At 34.4% G+C, this 18,357-nt stretch overlaps 1 protein-coding gene across 8 annotated transcripts in view; it reads right to left on the reverse strand.

Moving 5' to 3' along the window:
- Positions 1-18,357, reverse strand: part of SDCCAG8 (SHH signaling and ciliogenesis regulator SDCCAG8) — a 101,996-nt gene that overhangs the window by 72,067 nt on the left and 11,572 nt on the right. For all 8 annotated transcript variants that reach the window (XR_016464171.1, XM_090135352.1, XM_090135353.1 and 5 more), the window contains 6 exons: positions 17,129-17,193; positions 14,582-14,770; positions 12,524-12,662; positions 10,482-10,634; positions 7,694-7,828; positions 3,953-4,069 (listed from right to left, as the gene is read on the reverse strand). Coding sequence is in view for 7 of the 8 variants with exons in the window: in XM_090135352.1 (XP_089991478.1) it covers positions 3,953-4,069; positions 7,694-7,828; positions 10,482-10,634; positions 12,524-12,662; positions 14,582-14,770; positions 17,129-17,193 (798 nt within the window). In the remaining variant the exon portion in view is untranslated. The remainder of the gene's footprint in view (positions 1-3,952; positions 4,070-7,693; positions 7,829-10,481; positions 10,635-12,523; positions 12,663-14,581; positions 14,771-17,128; positions 17,194-18,357) is intronic.

An 18,357-nucleotide genomic window follows, 5' to 3' on the forward strand; every position in this document is an offset into this window, starting at 1 on the left:
TTTGAAGCATGGCTCATGGAAGTCTCATATCTATTCCTACGATGACATCTGAGGGAATCAGTGTCTTCAGGAGGTTGTATTTTGTCTTGTATTGGACACACTTCACGCATTTCCAGAATATATACCCACATTCTTGGCCTGTTTTATTTTTGATGAAGACAGTCAGTAATCTCTTCATTTATAATGTCTAAATTAGGTTACTATAAATCATGGATTTATGACAAATGAGATAAACATTCCCAAAATACCTTTTGGCAAAATGCTTTTGGACTGCAATTTTGCCAGATTTTTATTTGTCTGCAAAATTGTCATTCAGTCTATAGTGTATGGAGACATCATTTAGGTTCTGTCATACAACAGAAAAATGTTCTTATGTGTAACTCTTTCCACATGTATAGGTTGCGCATATTAGTGACTCCATCATCTTTTATGTGGGCTCAGAAACTTACATACCACAGCTTGTAAAAAATTTTGGGTTTTTCTGGTATAATATTTCTGGAGGTTTTCATTCTGTCACCTGCAAGGCATGCAAGAGAATTCTGCTATCTCCAGCTTCAAATTATATTTGGATAATTTTAAATACAGTATTGAAAGGTTGTTTTCCTGTTGTTTTTGTAGGTGAAGCTTAAAGGCTAAGATTTATTCCTACATAAGATGTTTTTTCTGATTAAAAACATTAAAAGAAAATTTACAGGACTGATTTTCTCTAGTTGCATTTAACATATTCCAGTACTTTATTATAAGACGACCAGTTGTGAAACACTCCTGGGCATCTCTGTTAGAGTTCAAATTAGCTGGGACTACATAAGCCAAGAGTACAAACTGTTTTCTGAAGCTTGCAAGATTTTCTAAACCAAATAAAAACGACTTACAAAGAGACAGAAAGCAATTAACAGTAGACTTTTTTTTTTTTTTTAAATGTAGAGCAGAAAAGAATAAGTGATGCTAATATGAGGAAACAATGACTTCAAATTTTCACAAAAATGATTTCCACAACAAATGCATAAATCAGCCCATGCAGTGCTTCTAAATTCACAGAAAAAGTACCATAAAAGTGAAGACCTACTGTGTCAAACATGCCACAATTTTTTCTTGTGATAATAGCTATTTAGGTTAGGGCGTGACTTCTTTCTGATATAGTTGTGCTACTACAACCCCTAGTGTGGACACTGTTTACTGCCGTGAAGGCATTGCACTCTTTTTTTTCTTTTTTTTAAAAGCTTGTTCCTAAGAAGGTAAAGCATTAAGTATTTTATTTCAGCACAGTCACAACCACAATGGGAGAGCTGAGACAGAAAAAGAGGGCAGGAGGTTATGCTACTTTACAATATACAGGCTCAGATGAACAGATGCAGTTTTTGTGTTGAGAAACTGTGCGGTATATTTCTTCCTTGCCCCTTGCACCCTCAATCCTAGGGTTAATCACATCATGATGGATGATATTACAAAATAGTTATTCAATTTAAAAGGTTGCATTGCTCTTCGGTTCTTTATTTTTAAAGATATATTCATGTCCAATGTCAATTACAGGTATTCCCACAGAAGCACCAATATTCTAAATTAGTCCCTACTGAGTGATAAAGACAGGAAAAGAGGTATCAGAGAAAAAAGGAAAATACCATATATTATGTACATAGAATTTCCTTTAACTTTTCTAAATGATACAAATTCATTTTCAAAGAATGTTATAAATATCAGCTTTTACCAAATATATACCTGATCATCTTAGATTGCACACAAATTTATGACTCCTCTGACACACCTGGATAACATTAATCCTTTATAAGAAGTCATTATATACAAACTCAGATACATCTTCAAAACTAGAACTTATCCACACAATTAACAAACACAAGCACATCTCAAAAAACAAGGAAACTCATTCTCAATATATCAAATGAATTTGAAATAACATTATTTGCTTTTAAAACAGAAAAATGCATAGCAGCACTGTTTGTACACTAGTATCTCTTTACTTTTAAAATATAAATATGTATTTATTATGAACAGATGGTGGCCAAGAAAGGTATCAACTCTGTCTTAGCCAGAAGGTCAGGTCATGGCTGAGAGACCAAAGAACAATTACTGTTTGCAATTTAGTGCCATGTAAGATAAAACATCTTAGGTTCATCTTTAAATACACTAAATGTGATTAAGCTGTTTTCATTTTATTTATATGAAACAATTTGCAGTGACAATGTTTGTAAAGCTATGCTTTAAAACAAGAAAAAATAAAGGAATAAAACACAACTTTTAACACTATAAATAATATTAGGACCTATACACAACTTTCTTGATTACTAGAGCCTCATCAATGAAACAGCTGACACTGAACCTCAGTATTAAAAAAAACATAAGTTTGTTTTCCATTGTTCTTTTTCCTACTTTTCTTTTACAAAGGAACCAACTATCGGATTTGAACAATATAGTTACTTTACGTAATTACTGAATTGCTCTATTCTCTACTGGTAGGGATTCTTCCTCCATCACTTTATTTTAATTATATCAAATTACCACATTTTAGTATATTCATTCCCACAATGAATAAAATACTATTATGTCAATACATGAGATTAGAATATTTTGTTCAATTTTGCAATTTGTTCAGAAGGCAATCCTGAAGCAAGTCAGAGAACAGGATTTAAAATCCAAGTTACTTCTTCAGATATTAAACACATCCTGTTTTATTTGTATGCCAAGATTATGCCAACTCTCTTATCTGTGATATCTGTCAAGGCACAGACGACAAGGCTGCTTTTTGTTTTTCAAAGTGTCCTTAGGCCTAAGGGATGCAGGAGGATAGAAAAAAAAAAACAACAGAAAAAACAACCCTGAAAACAAAAGGCTTTGGAAGGCCCCTGCTCTTCTGGGCTATAAGATTTTTCAATATATATTAATGAGTTATTTTACCTAATTAAGTTTTTTGATTTTATGTATCTTTTTACTATAATTTGAATCAATAACATTTCAAGTCCAAACTCGTACTTAATTAAGTTAATAAACTTATTGTCTACATGCAGATTTTGGGCAACTGGTAAATAAAATTTAATTTTAGAAATACTGCATTTTTTTCTACGTATGTTCTTACACAGGGACTGATTTGTTCATTTATTTACAAGTAAATGAATGATTTAAAACTTGTTAGATAGTCTGTTCTATGTACAAAATCCATGTAAAAATTATGCTTTCATGAATCTTATGCACTCCTCTGTGTATTCAAAAAAAAATTTATTCTCGTGAAAAATCACAACTTTTGAAGGAATAACTGGAAGTTTGAATACCTAAAGAAAAATGGATAGAACTTCGACAAAAAGGGCACTTCAAAAGATGCAGAGTACACCAGTTTAAGCTGTTTGCCAAGTATGTTGCATGTTATCCTAATAATATTCCTTATTGCAGTGGATGTTTTTTTCACCTGTAAAGCATATACTGGTTTTTGTATATAGTATAAAAGACAGTTTGTTTATTAAACTTTTCTATGAAGCCCAGCATTCATTAGACTTGCATTTTTAAAGAAACTGGAAGACAAATGATCTTCTTTTTTCCTTGTACAGTTAGTTTATATTTAAGACTTCTTAGTGTTTTGTCAAGCTATATGTAAACCTAGTTGTATACCTAGTTACATGTGATTTACTTGTTAGAAAAGACTGTATAAGCATATGTATATAGTATATACAATTCAAGCACGTTGTATGAATTCATATGCTAAAGTAATTCTGTATGAAAGCATGGGATGAGTACTACGTAAGACTTAACAAATTAGGGCTGAAAACAAAAATAAGATAACCAAGAGGTATTTACTTAACAGTAATAGCTGGCTTGTTGCCATTAATTCAGAAACCATTTAACAGTAATAAATGACCACTATTAGAAAAATGAATCATTCCAACTTCCGAAATAACCCTATTTAGGCTTCCAATAACTGCAAAGCTACAGCAGTATTATCTCTTACCTGGTCCTTAATTTCAAGCTGCCTTATAGTTTTTGTTCTGTACTCTCTGAGCTCCTTTTCTGCCTCATCCTTCTTCATTTTGGTTTGATTCAACTGATAGCGCATTTCTCCACACACCTGTTAGATTATACAGACAACATGATCCGTAGCTTGAAGAGACAGGATTTGCAATGAGATCTTTTGGTGCCCTCTAGAGGTCATTTAAATGCAAGATTTTAATTTACAGAAATTTTAAGACTACATATGGTAAATGTTTTTTTACATAAAAAGTGGATCTGAATTCTCTGTCTAGTGATTAACTTTGAAATACGCACAGCCTTCTATATTCAATTATATTTGGATCAAGATTTTGCTAACTATAAATATTTATGTTGTAAATATATGTGCCACTAAATACTGTTAAACTACTGTCACTTTTATATTCTTCTCCCATTCTTTTTGAAATCTCAAGAAAGTCTATGTGAACAACCTAGAAGTAAAGAATCTATCACATCCCTATGTAAGGGCATAGTTTCTTGTCTTGCCAACTCTCTGCTGCTAAGAAAAAACATTTAGATGTTAATACATTAATTTTCAAAGTTAGATCAGAGCACTACAGACAAGTTATTTTAAAAATGCGTATTTTTACCATATGCACGGGCCAAAAGAAAGGGACTGAAGCAACATTAAAAAAAAAAAAAAGATCACCTCCACAAAATCAACAAGTCTTCTGTGCCGTTGGGATGTTCACCATCTTAACCCCTCATTCCTTTTATACCTGAAAGGTAGCTTGACTTCAAAAGGCTTGAGGGAGGCTAATCCCTCCTATGTAACTAACTACTACATTGTGACAATATTACTCTCCTATTTCCCAATTTAATGGATTCTATTTAAATTTATCTGTTAGGAATGGAGAAGGATAGCAGACAAGCTGTCTTCTTTTCAATTTTCCTGGCCAATTACCTCCAATTTGTGGCTATTTATTTTATCTTAATAATGAACAAAACAAATATATGCAAGATTGCTATCCCTCACAATCCCCAATGAGAACAGTTACTTTCAAAATTTTCTTTCCAACTCACATCTGCCCTGCTTATTCTCTTCCACAAGACTTGCTTCCTAAATAGGCACATTTTTAATGTGCTACTGGTCCCCTGCACTTCTTAACAATTTCCACTCACACATTCTACAAGACAAATTCATTTCAACTGTTCAGTCTCATCTCTCTTCTCATTTCTATATTTTTTTTCACTCTTAAAAAAGGTACAGGGAAAGTAAATACGCATACAGCCGTCAGGTCGCCTTATGAAAAAACAATAACAAAAGGAACTGTGAGAAATGCTTGTGTCCAACAGTCCGAGCTCAGGCAGAATTAGCTATGAATCACAATTTATTTCATGCTTTTGCAGAAGTGGACAACCTTCAGAGTAGAGAGGTGCATCAGAGCAGAGAATTGTGACAGTTTATATTTCTTATTTCCCAGCACGAATTTCCTCCCACTTCCCCATTGGTTGAGTACTCCAGGGGTTTACAACCTATCCAACTCTTAATTCTCTTAGCAGTTGTCTCACCCCCATTTACTGCTTGGTTAACCCCTCCTAATTTTTGTTTAGTTTTTACCTATTATGGTATGCTGAGATAACCTCTCATAATTAACCTTCCCTTCTGGTTCTCACTGAAATCACAGAACCAGTTTGTACCAATACATCTGATGCTACTTAAAAACACAGGTCTTCTATTCTGTGAGCAGGAATTTATCTTCTACCAGAGCTCCACGGCGCCTCTTTGGATCTTGTTAGAGTCGTAACATCTTACTGCTATTATTCAAAACAACATTTCTTTCCTCGCAGAACTGTTCTGATGTTAAGATACAGCATCACTTATGAATTCAAAGTATGAGAGGTAAAAAGGATCATTTTCTTGGAGGATAACTTGCTAATTTAGTCCTGTTGCAAATGACGGAAAGTACAAAACACTATAAACAATGATATAGTTTTTTTTATCTGTTTTAATTTTTAGTTTTTATTTTATTTTTTTTAACACTGAAATGTAACATGCAACTGAAAAATCCTAAGCAGCAGCTGCACGGACTGCCAATCCTGTTTTTCTAATGCCTTCATTCTTTATATTAAGAATGAACAAACTGTGACCTGTTCCTTCCTCTAAGCAAAATAAAAAACATGCAGCCATCCCTGCCTTTGGCTTCCCTGCACACAGTACACACTGAATAACACAGAAGGATCAGCAGATGGTGCTGTCCTAATAACTGATTTTCCAGCCTCCTAGTACTTCAGCATGAAGGTTGAAAAAAATTCTGACCATGCTTTCTCCCCCCCCCCCTGCTCCTAGTACAGGTTAAGAAAAAAAGAAAAAAAAGAATTCCAGAGAAATCAAAATTTAGTTTGGAAATGAATCAGATACACAAGGGGATGTAAACATTATACAATCAATGAAAGCAGTCATGGCAATGTATGTTGTCCCAAGAGCTCAACATTAGGACTTTCCTCCAGAATTTTTATTTGAGCTCAGGGACATGAACACATTTTTCCAGTCTCTCATGACAGGGCAATGAAAACACAACACTGCCTATTGCAAAGGGGTCACCTATTCGGCTTTGTATTAATTTTAACTCAAGTAGAGACTAGGAGCACAAAATTACCTCTCTAAGGTTCAAATCAGCAGGCTATAAAATCAGACAACCAAATCAGTAGGTATTTGGACATATTGCTTCCATCCCCTGCTACCCTACCCTCAAAAGTAGTGCTACGGCCAACCACGAATCTGGTCCAGAAAACCAAAACTTTCATGTATCAGAAGAGGTAAAACAGATCATTTTTACATTCTTAAAATGAGCTTTCCCATTTCTTTCAGTTGAATTTGAATTAAGTTTTCTAATGCATTTGATGGGCTCTTTGCTGTAAATTTTCTGCATAACTTTCACCTGTTCGTAGCAGAATGGGCCGCTAAGGAAGACAAACAGCTGACAATCTCCCCAGAAGTGGAAGTCTGAAGAACAAATTGCTCCCCAAAACTTTGCAATTAACTACTGGCTGTAGGGCTACCGAGCAGCGACAAACATTTTAAAAGGTCGTAACAAATTTCCATTTGCAGATTGTCTATTCTACATGAACTTAGCATCCCCTCATCTTCATGAAGTTGAATTAATTTCTACGATAAAAAAACTGCTGTAACAAGCTATCACTCCCCATTATAAGCTTCAGACTGCATTTTTTTTTTTTTTATTTCTCATGCCACAATTAACATTAAGGCTCTAATTGGTTGAGAAATGTGCAGTATAGGGCACCACAAACTGATACAGACAGACCTGATTTGAATATAAATTTTTAACACTGTATGTATATAAAACAGATCTAATATATATGTTAAGCAGTAATTCTTACATAGAATAAATATTTCTTCGTAGAATACTTATCATCAACATTAATTAGTAAAGGAGTACACTGCAAAGCATTTCTACAAGAAAGTACATGAAAAACTGTAATTACAGGACAGTGTATGTGTCTTACTTACACCTAATACAGATTATAATCAGAATTTGCATAGTCTGTGAAAAAGAAAGCTTAACTTTTGAATCACAAGGTAACTTGCAGACATAAAAGTTCTCTTCTGCAAAACTTTACATGGAATCTTCAGAAGAGTTTACATTTGTAATCACACTCTCTTTACCAATATAGAGGAAAATGGAGAAACAAAAAAACTCATCTTCCAAGTCAGAACAATGAGCTTAAGCAAAGCGCCTACCCTGTTCATCTCCATTTCATGAGATGCAAGCTGATGTTGTGATTCTTCTAACTGGTTGACCAGAGAATTCTTTTCCCTTGTAATTCTCTCTACCTGAGCCTCTAACATGGCAACATTCTCAGACGAGGCCGTCACCTGCAAAATATAAACAAGAACAGGGCAACAATGAAATTCAGCCAGCTACAGATTTAAACCCTGCAGGACTTTCTCCTTGAAAGTAACTGTAGCTATATAGACAAAATATAAACCAAGAAATGCAAGAAAAAGCATAAATTAGAAATAAAAATATTAACCAAATAAGGCTAAATTACTTTAATAATTAATATGTTATTTTGAATTAATTTATCATGAGGTCATGTATTTGAAACTTCCCATTAGTCAGATTAGTCTCCAGAACTTGCTAACATGGTCAAAGTGTCATAAGCACCCAGTTGCAATACTTTTGCAGCTATGGAAGAACTATTTAACACCTTCTTACCTGTACTTACATAAATTGGTTTCAACAAAATCACATTCCCCCAGCTATCTTATGCACCACCAAAAAGAAAACTCCCACTGTAAGTATATATATATTCAATTAATTCCAAGTTCAGACAGTACTTTTGCACTGAAAATCAAAGCATAATATAATACAAGCATATAGAAATAGTATGCTAAAAATTTAATTAATTCAAATCAAATTTTACTGAACGCTGGAAAAAAAATGTAACAATAATACAGAGACAGTGACCCTTCAGCTATTTAGCCCTGAAGCTTACTAATGTAAGTGGAAATAATGGTGTCTGACAGTTCTAGGTTAACTTACAGGAATTCAAAGCCAAACCTAGGAGATTATATATTCGTAACTATTTTTCACTTATTATATATCTACCTGAATTTTGGAACATGCCAATTCTTTCCCTCAAACAAATGACTTGTTAAAGAAAGTGATAAAATACTCACATAGCATGCAGTGCATTGAGTCAGTCCTTATTTCTACCATTTCATTTTCCTGAAGCATAATAGCTAATACGTAGACTAAAATCATACGTATAGATGATAGTTTTCTAGAAAGTCATTCTATATCTTTCTTAATTACTAAGAATGACATCATAGTATCACTATGCAACATTTAATGTGTAAGTAGGATTTGGAAAAAAAAAAAGAAAAAAAGACAGACAACTCCTAAGAGTTGAGATCAGTTTCAGTAAAACACAGCAGAGCAGCTTGTGATGAAATACAAGGTGATGTACTGACATGAAGAAATGAATTACTCTGCTGAAAAAAAGTACGACATGCTTGTCTAATATCCTGTATTTTAGAGCACATATTCTGCTCTGAAATAAATCTAAATGACTGAAGATGTAAGCATAGAATCATAGAATATCCAAGTTGGAAGGAACGCACAAACATCATTGACTCCATCTCTTGGCCCTATAATGGAACTCTGAAATTCAAACCCTATATCCAAATACTCCTTGAACTCTGGCAGCCTGAGGCCAGAACCACCAGCCTGGGGAGCCCATTCCAGAGCCCTGGCCTACTTCTCTGGTGAAGAACCTTTTCCTAATCCCCAACCAGATCCTCGCCTGACACAGCTCCATGCCATTTCCTTGAGTCTTGTCACTGTAACCAGAGAGCAGAAATCAGTGCCTTTGCTCCCCTTGTGAGTAAGCTGTAGCCCACCATGAAGCTTCTCCACAACCTCCACTTCTTCAGGCAGAATAACTCAAGAGATCTCAGTCACTCCTCATATGTCTTGCAGACATATTCTGTGTCTTCATAGCCCTCCTCTGGATACCCTCTCATAATTTTGTCTTTAAGGATAACTTCCAACAGACAGCAATGACTTAAACAAAAAACTGCTTACTGCTTAACAATGGCTCACTGTCCGCAGTTTAGGTTTTAATTTCTATTTGCCTTGCCAACAGATTTATGAAGACCTCTTACAACAGATTACTTTTAAAAATATTCAATCCTCATTACTGCACTTAATTCTTGTTTTTATATCTGAAATTGAAGTTGAAGACTTTAAATTCCTATGACAGCTTCAGAATATTATCTCACAATACCAGAAATACAACCATATTTCTCTTAGTTCTATGCTATATATGGTCATATTACTATATGGCTTATTTCTAAGAAGAGCCAATAAATACAGAAAAAACCTACAGTCAGAAGAGAAATTCACAGTATTATTCCCAAAATTCCACCATAAAATGGTCGAAGAGGCTCTAAATTAAACGTCCCTTAGGTTTACTGATGTTAAGATGAAGTTTCCTCTGTACACGTTACATGGCAGAAAACTCTTGTGCTTTATACTCACATTACACTCGGATCTAGAAGTCTAAAGCAAGATTATGCTACAACAGTCAGTCAGTCTCGGTCAGTCAGTCTCAATATAAATAATGATAGAGATTCTGTCTGAAAGATTCCATAAATATAAGGTTGTTTTATTTTGCTTTAAACAAGATTCCTGCACATTTCTGCAAATGGGCAAATTAAGCATTGATAAGATTCTCTAAAAAATACCATATTAAAATGCAATTACAATACTGTAGCTTTGATATATAACATAAGTATTATGTAGCACAAGGTCCTACAGGTACAAAATTTTGAACGTTCAACTTGACAATCTAAATAATATTCCTTATAAGAAGCTAGGAACAAATCATGCTTTAAAGTAGTGTTAGAATAGATTTAGTGAGCTCGAAAATCCAACATAGAAACAAAAGAAAGGATGCCCAAACAGAAAGTTTAGAGAAATCTTACACTCCTTGTATATACAAATAGGAAAAATCATGAGTACCATTGCTGCCAAGTTCTCCCTTTCTTTCTTCATTTCTTCCCGCAGAACTTCTTTTTCCTCAGTCCTCTTATTGAGCTGGACAGCTAACTCCTTTTCAAGACGATTCTTCTGGCGTTCCATCTCACTTTTCAGTTGCTCACACTGAACTAGAGCCTAAATAAAGAAAAATACAAAAACAATTAGGTTTCTCTTACTTAAAAAATAAACGTTAAATTACTGCAATATGTATCCACTGTGTTCAGAGAAACCAATTCACTATTAGGCTGTTTTTTGTTGTTTTTTTTTGTTTCTTTGTTTTACTTTTTAATGTAGTAGTTATGATGTTTATGCAATCCTTCCATATTAACATCTAGAATAGAACTAACAAATTAAAAACAGACATATGTTTATTTGTATAAACATGCCCTACTGTGATTTGTAATTCTAAATGAATCTCTAAATGAATTTAGAAGTCAGGGCAAAGAAGAAAGCACTTGCAGGGTATATTTTCCAAATAAGAAGCTGTTCTTCTATAGATTATTATTTGCCTTTCATTTAAAACTCCTGAATGCACATCTGTAGAACCAGCCTCCTACACCCGACTCCTTGCAAACTCTGCTGTTTTTACTACATGAGTGGTTCGAAAAGTTATTCTATGAAATCTATGTGGAAAACGCTCCTGGATTTATTGCAGCTAAGCAAGTTTAGCCTTTCCAGATCTCCTCCTGGCTCTAAGGAACAAAAACAACTAAAAAACAGAAAAAAAAAGTGATGCTTTTTAAAAAATAAGTACCTGAGGTTAGATAGTCTGACAGGAAAATGAAACTATAGTACAGTGGGCTTCTAAATGCTACCCCCTCACATTTCTCAGGTGGACTTTTCTAAGTGATTCTTTGATACTTACAGAACCAAACAGCTGATTTGTGCTTCCCAAGATAAATACTAGTAATTGTAAATAAAATAAAATAAAATAAAAATAAATAAAAACACCAGCCAAACAAAAAACCACCATACAGAGCTGCTTTTCTCATATGAAAGACTTAAAACATTATTAACGGGAGTTAAACTGACTCATCACCTCTCTGTTGAGTAAAAATTTGAAGCTGCTATAATCACATCTGACAAGTACGTAGGATTTCAAGCTCTTACTAAATTTTCTCTTACAAATCACAGACTCTATACAGAGTCTACGACATATATCCCTACAGCACTGGATAAATAACATCAACCACTATAGCTTATTTGGTCATTAGAACAATTATGTCAATCTTACCCAAAAACAAAGGCACTTCATTAAAAACAAGTATACTTAAAAACCAAATAATTCAATAATGATTAAAAAAAAAGAAATCCCCAAACCACAACCACTCAATTCCATAGTAATTCACTAATAATACAGTAGATGTCACTAAATCTCAACGAAACAATTCACATCAATATTAGTTATGATAGTAACTAGGGCTAGCATAAGCATTAGATCAAAACTGGTTTTGCCGTTATTATTTACCCCGTGCCAAAAGGGGTAAACAAAGGTAGCATTTATAACTCTGAACATGAGATAGTCCTATATAACAACTATTCAGTCCTTGCATTGCACTCATCTGAGGTAAAATTAATTGCTTATAAATGTTTCAAATATTCTTTCAGAAACAATTCAGAAATGTGGTACTAGCTGTGTGACCTATTGTAGGGCACTGCTTATAGCAGGGGGACTGGACTCAATGCTCTCTTGTGGTCCATTCCAACCCCCTCACTGTGTGATTACAATTATCTTCCTATATGCTGTAAATGCCCTTGAAAATATTACCTTTCAGTTTTTATCATCTAGCTCTGAAACCACTTAAGAATTTAAATAATGGCCTCAGAACCCTATACAACCCACAGCTTTGGATGACAACTTAAGAATCCAGAGTACATGTTACTGTTCAAAAGTATTCACAGTTTGAACCTAACACATCAGTAACAAAGGTTTTATGCACACATTCTCTCATTAGCTTGCAAACTAATTCATATTTATAGGAGTTTTGAATACTCAAAAGCTCTAATCTTTTTGATGACTTTACCTTTGTTTTTTCTAAATTGGCCTCTTCTGTCATTTGCACAGCTTGTTTAACTTGCTCATATGCATTAGATTCTCTTTGCTGCATCTCTTTCATGTTTCGCCTCACTGAAACAAGTGCATCCATCAAATCATCTCTTTCTCTGCACATAAGAAAAAAATATTCCTTCTGTATCTTCCCGTAAGTAGGGAAAAAACAGGTGTATCAGATAAACAGATATTTACAGATAAAACAGATATTAACAGATAAAAGACAAAGGTATTAAGTGAAGCAAGACTAAAACCAGTACAGGTTAAGCACAAAAGACAGAATACTGTTAGTATCTGCTGAGCTGTTAGTATCTATCACTTGCTACTGGTCTTATGCTTCAGGATGGACTGTTAGGGAAGCCACCAGTAAACCTGGAAGAATTCAGGTCATGAATGTGCTGAAGCTGAGTAACGTCCTAGTGGCATTACAAAATACGAATCCACTTTAAAAAAAAAAAGCCTCATAAAATATCAGAACAAAGCAATATGGCATTATTCTGTCATTACATGTAAAATAGGAAGAAAAAAGAATTAAAAGAAAGGGTTTAAGTTCCAAAATTAATTCAGATTATTGAATATATCAGGAAAAAACAGTAGCTCTTTGCTGCACACTGTAACTGAGCTAAAGAAAAATACTCTTGGATTCTACACCTCCACACAACTTCTTTATTAACAAAGCCTGAGCTGTACACCAAACCGTATCAAAATGAATAAAGTTAGATATTTAACTATTCCACTGTTTTTCATATGGTGAATGCTTTTCAGTTCTGAGAGAATAATTGTCTCCATCTATTTACGGAACAACTAGATTCTGACTGAAAATTGCTGCTGTTTTGTCTGTGCATCTGTTGCACTGAATGGTAACACAGTTCTGTGTATTCATTTTAGCAGCATTTGGTCAAACTACTTAGTCCTACTTATCTACTGCAATATCTTTGTTTTAATAATTTCCATCAAAGAAATTGATTTCAGATGTTGTTGAGAAATGGTTTAAGAGGAAGAAATAAATCAGCTCAAATCTTTTGTTTCAAGCTGCCCTGTAACACAAGGTGACAAAAATGTACTGGCTGAGTTTCCACAGTTTCTGTGACAACAGTTACTTTAAAAAAACAAAAAGCAGATTTGGAAACATGATTTTTCAGCAACAGAGAGCTTTCCCAGAAAATTCTTGGACTTGTGACAACAGAAAAATACATTAATCCTCCCAACATCCATATAATATGTAGAGATCACATCCATTTGTCAAACAGTATGTATTATGCCCCTTCAGACTTCTCACTTCTAATTGACCCACAGATCCTCTTCAGCAGATTCATTCTAAAACTCTGGAAATCCTAAAAAGCTTCACGTATCTGACAATAGACAGATGGCTGTTTAACAAACTTTGAGAAAGCTGCAGTATCCTGTCACTATTACTAACAAGTAAAAATGGAGAGACTTCTGAAGACGACTGACTAGCAGCATTTCTTCTAAAAAAAATGTTAGTGCTGTTGGAATTTCTGAATTACTGTATCTCATTATAAACCACATATACTATGTTCAGTTTGTACAGTTATTTTCTAAAATCCCTTAAATAAAAGCCACAATTTAAAAATGGTTGCTAAAAATAATTTCATTTCTTTCTGATTCAAAGGAAGTTGCCTTGAATTAGTTAGCAAAGTATTCCATCCCAAACTCTGGACCTATTAAACATATTCAAGGAAAAAAGGGATTTCTCTGATAGAGTGAAAGGTTTACTTGTAGAATTAGCACAATAAATACAAACTACCAGACTACTGTCTGGTGGGGACAAGGGATCACAATTATAAAATAAAGACTAACTTTCTTTTGCATTTGAAATAAGAAGAAAACTACCATGGATTTCACAGTGGCTGTGACCTACACTCATATTCTGCCATTAGTTTTCATATTACAATTTGAACTTGGGACTCCATTGCCTTGTAAATATCTCTACAAATACAACCATATTATAATCCATGGTTTAATGTAAGCAACTCTTATTTCACGAGAAGCTAAATATCCCCAAACTTACTTTGTTACTCTCTCAATTGCCTGCACGTGAACATTAGAATGTGTCTGTGCAAGAATTGCCTCCTGCTGTGCACATTTGAGACAAAGACCACCAACTCGACTAGAATTTGTGGCTGAAACAAGTGACTTCTGGTGTTTTAACCTTGCTTCCAAATCTTCACATGTCTTCTGAGATTCTGAAAGGTGTTTCCTAAAAAGAAGAAACAAAAAAATATATATATTTGAGCAATACCTAAACATTTCTACAAGCTATATTTATATGCAAAATATAACAATAAATGCAAAAAAAAAAAAAAAGAGCTGTAAGAAACTCCATAATATACATTATTTTACACATTTCAATAGCCTGTGGAAAATCTTAACAGAGGAACAGAAGTTAAACTGTCCCAACAAAATTACTAATAGATAAAACAAAATTAATTTGTTTCATCTGCTGTGACAGAAAATAGTAAATTTTAGATGAAACTTGTAGTCTTACATTTTTCCTGAACAGAAAAAAAAGGATTCATTATCCAAAGAAACTCTGTAAGTGCATTTATACAATAGCTGTGCAAATATTTCAAGATCCTGTGAAAATGTATTTTTTTTCCTGCTCTTATTGCTAATATTATCAGTAGTTCCTCATTTTTACACCGCTCTCAAATTAGCCAGCAAGTGACAATACACTTCCTAGAGAAAATCCAGCACAAGTTCTTTACAGAGAGAGTGGTGAGGTGCTGGAACAAGCTGCCCAGAGAGGTTGTAGATGCCCTGCCCCTAAAAGTGTTCAAGGCCAGGTTGGATAGGGCCCTGGGCAGCCTGGTGTAATATTAGATGGGGAGGTTGGTGGCCCTGCATGTGGCAGGGGGGTTGAAGATTCATGATCCTTGAGGTCCCTTCCAACCCTGGCCGTTCTGTGATCTGTGATTCTGTGACATTTACTCTGATCCCCTCTCTGACCACTCTAGGCACAAACCTGAGGTCAACCCCAACTCAAGAAAAACAGGGTAAGTTCTCTTTTTCTCTCTGAAATTTCTACCAGGTCCTATGAAGAATTTTCTCTAGAATTTCCAAGCATCTGTCATGGTAGGAAGAACTCAGTAAGAATGCTGACATCAGGAAGTTTCAGACAAATGCACACTGCGCACATAAAGATCTATCTGATAAATTGTGCAATGTATCCAAAACTTTTGATTTGTTATGCAGACCATCTGGGCAGCATACACATACCAAGTCTGACACATTCTGGCTGTACTGGATTTATTGAGCACACGATATGTATGCTGTACGCACATATATTTCCTTCTGGGAAAGCTTCTGTGTACTTTCTTCCTATTTTAGTAGTAGGTCTATTAAATAGAATACACTATAACCTGGACAGAATTTGCCCTGGGTATATCCTTGGACAGTCATGGTACAACAGACCTATTATTAAGAAATCTAGGGCAGAAACTGATGAGTCCTATGTAAATTCATGATTAAAGTTAAAAAATAGGGATAGTTCCATCTGAAAACAGTACAATTTTGCACTGGTACAAAATCACCAGATCTCGAGTGTTTCAAAGCGCTTACACTTTCAAAGATCACACCCCTTAGGAGAGAGTGAGAAGTTTCAAAAAGTACCTTTAGAAGTTCTCAGATGATTTCAACCTCTAATCTTTCTTTCTGAATATACCTAACACTTAGCCATGAGGGGGAAAAAGCCAAGAGACTAGCTGAGATTTAAGATTCTCCTACACTTTGACTAGCACAATTGGCTTTGTACATTTATGATTTCACCACTGCAGATGACATATTTAAACCAGTAACTCCTTTCGCACACAAACACATGTAGAATTATGTAATTTTTGATATATTGGATTAGAAATTATTTGGGGAAAAACCTAATTAAACAGATTTGGCAGCAGTGTCATGAATACAAGTACACAAGAAATTTATTCCAGAACACCAAATCCTACAGCGTTGGCCTCTACTGCTGCTTTCACTAGTCTGCTGTCTATAATGAAAGCACTCATTTAGAGTACATGACCTATTTTCAAATATTTTTATTTTTGAAGCTATGCAGGTTGCATGACTGGAAACACAGCATGCGTACTTCAAAACTATTGTTGCCCAGTGCCAAAATCATTATGTGGCCTAAACTAGCTCAGAGATTCCTAAAATTTTTGATACCAGATATCAGAAGAAAGCTAATTGTGAAAGAGCTCACAAGTTCAAACTTCAGCTTCTTTTTTACTTTGTTTTTATTATCAGAACAGGCACAGAGTCTCCATAAGGAAACCAGACAAAAAAAAGATCTCCTATGAAGTTCTGAGGCTCAGTAATGTCTGTAAATACAATTTGACATAATTTATTATATGGCAATACACACATTTTATAACAATGCATTCAATTACATTATTTGAGAGAACACAAATCCTTTAAAACCAGCTTTCAGGCAAAGTACTTGAAAATATCAAATTTACTCTTTAACCACACTGTTATCTAAATTCAAATGAAGAATGCATCATGTTAGGAGTTGAAAATATTCCTTCAACCATAATTTTAAGAAAAAAATATTTCACTATACCTTAGAGATTGTACTTGGGCATCCAAGATATTGGTTTTATCCTGATAAAGAAGTTTTAGTTTCTCCTTTAGAAAAGATGGGAGAAGAAAAAAACAAAACATAATTGTGTCTTTTCGTTTGTTCTTTGTACTGTCTTTACATATAAATCTAGACATTAACCATATTTATTCTTTTTCCCTGAAGATATAAACCTGTTAAATCACAAGACTCAGAGAAATCTAAGTATTTCACATTTTTGTTCAAGTTCACAACATGAACAAACCTCCCATTTTCTTAGTTCTACACAACTTGCCAGCTCCTCATATGATATAAATTGGTACAGCTCCACATATTTCAGCCATCTACAATAATTTACAAAAATTAATGATCTTATCTCAGTTTTTCTTTTACTCTCCCACAACCCTACAGAAATAAAAGATTCTTCAAGTAGCTATTTTTTCATAATATAATACTATACTCCTACTACCTGGGACTCTTATAACCAAGAAACAAATAAATCAACCACAGCAGTGATAAAATACAAGGATGAAAACAAGCCAAAGAAAGCATCAGAAATTTAGCTCACTATGATGCTTAGGAAGAAGTCACAATCACTACGATACTCCTACTTTAAATATTACTGAGGAAAAAAAGTGCATTTATCGTAAAAAACTAGCTGTCAAATTGATGTTATTGATAACAGAATATGTTTTCAGCTAAAGATGTGCCAGAAGCATGATTACAAGCATCCCAAAACTCTCAATTAATCCTGGTTGTTGTTTTTTTTCCCCAAAAGATGGCAATGTCACCCAGTTCCTTCAGAGAAAATAAATCTAGAATACTGTCCCAAACTAAGGAAACAGGATAGGCTCTGAATCATTAAGGGTTCTTGGTATCTCTAAAAGAACAAGTGTAATTCAGACCAGGGAAGACAGACTGACAAAGCCATTTTTGTATCTTACTGACCCTACTCTGCTCCAGAAGTAGGAAAACTCATTGCAAACAAGCTTGTCTGGAGGCCTGTCTAAAATACAGCAGCTAGTTTCTATCTGTTTATGGGTTGTGTTACTGCCAAGAATCTCTAAAGTACAGTGGAGCCATCACTGACCTGATATTCTCGAACCAAGACTTATCTCTTGGAAATCAACACCTGCAGCTACAGCCTAGCATCTGTGTCTAACTGGAGAATTATATTAATTAGTGAATAACGAGGAGATGAGGTTTAGGAGAACAAAATTTGATCTCAAATT

Source organism: Phasianus colchicus, chromosome 2, assembly GCF_987193195.1.
Source record: "Phasianus colchicus chromosome 2, bPhaCol1.hap1.1, whole genome shotgun sequence".
In the NCBI taxonomy this organism is placed as follows: domain Eukaryota; kingdom Metazoa; phylum Chordata; class Aves; order Galliformes; family Phasianidae; genus Phasianus; species Phasianus colchicus.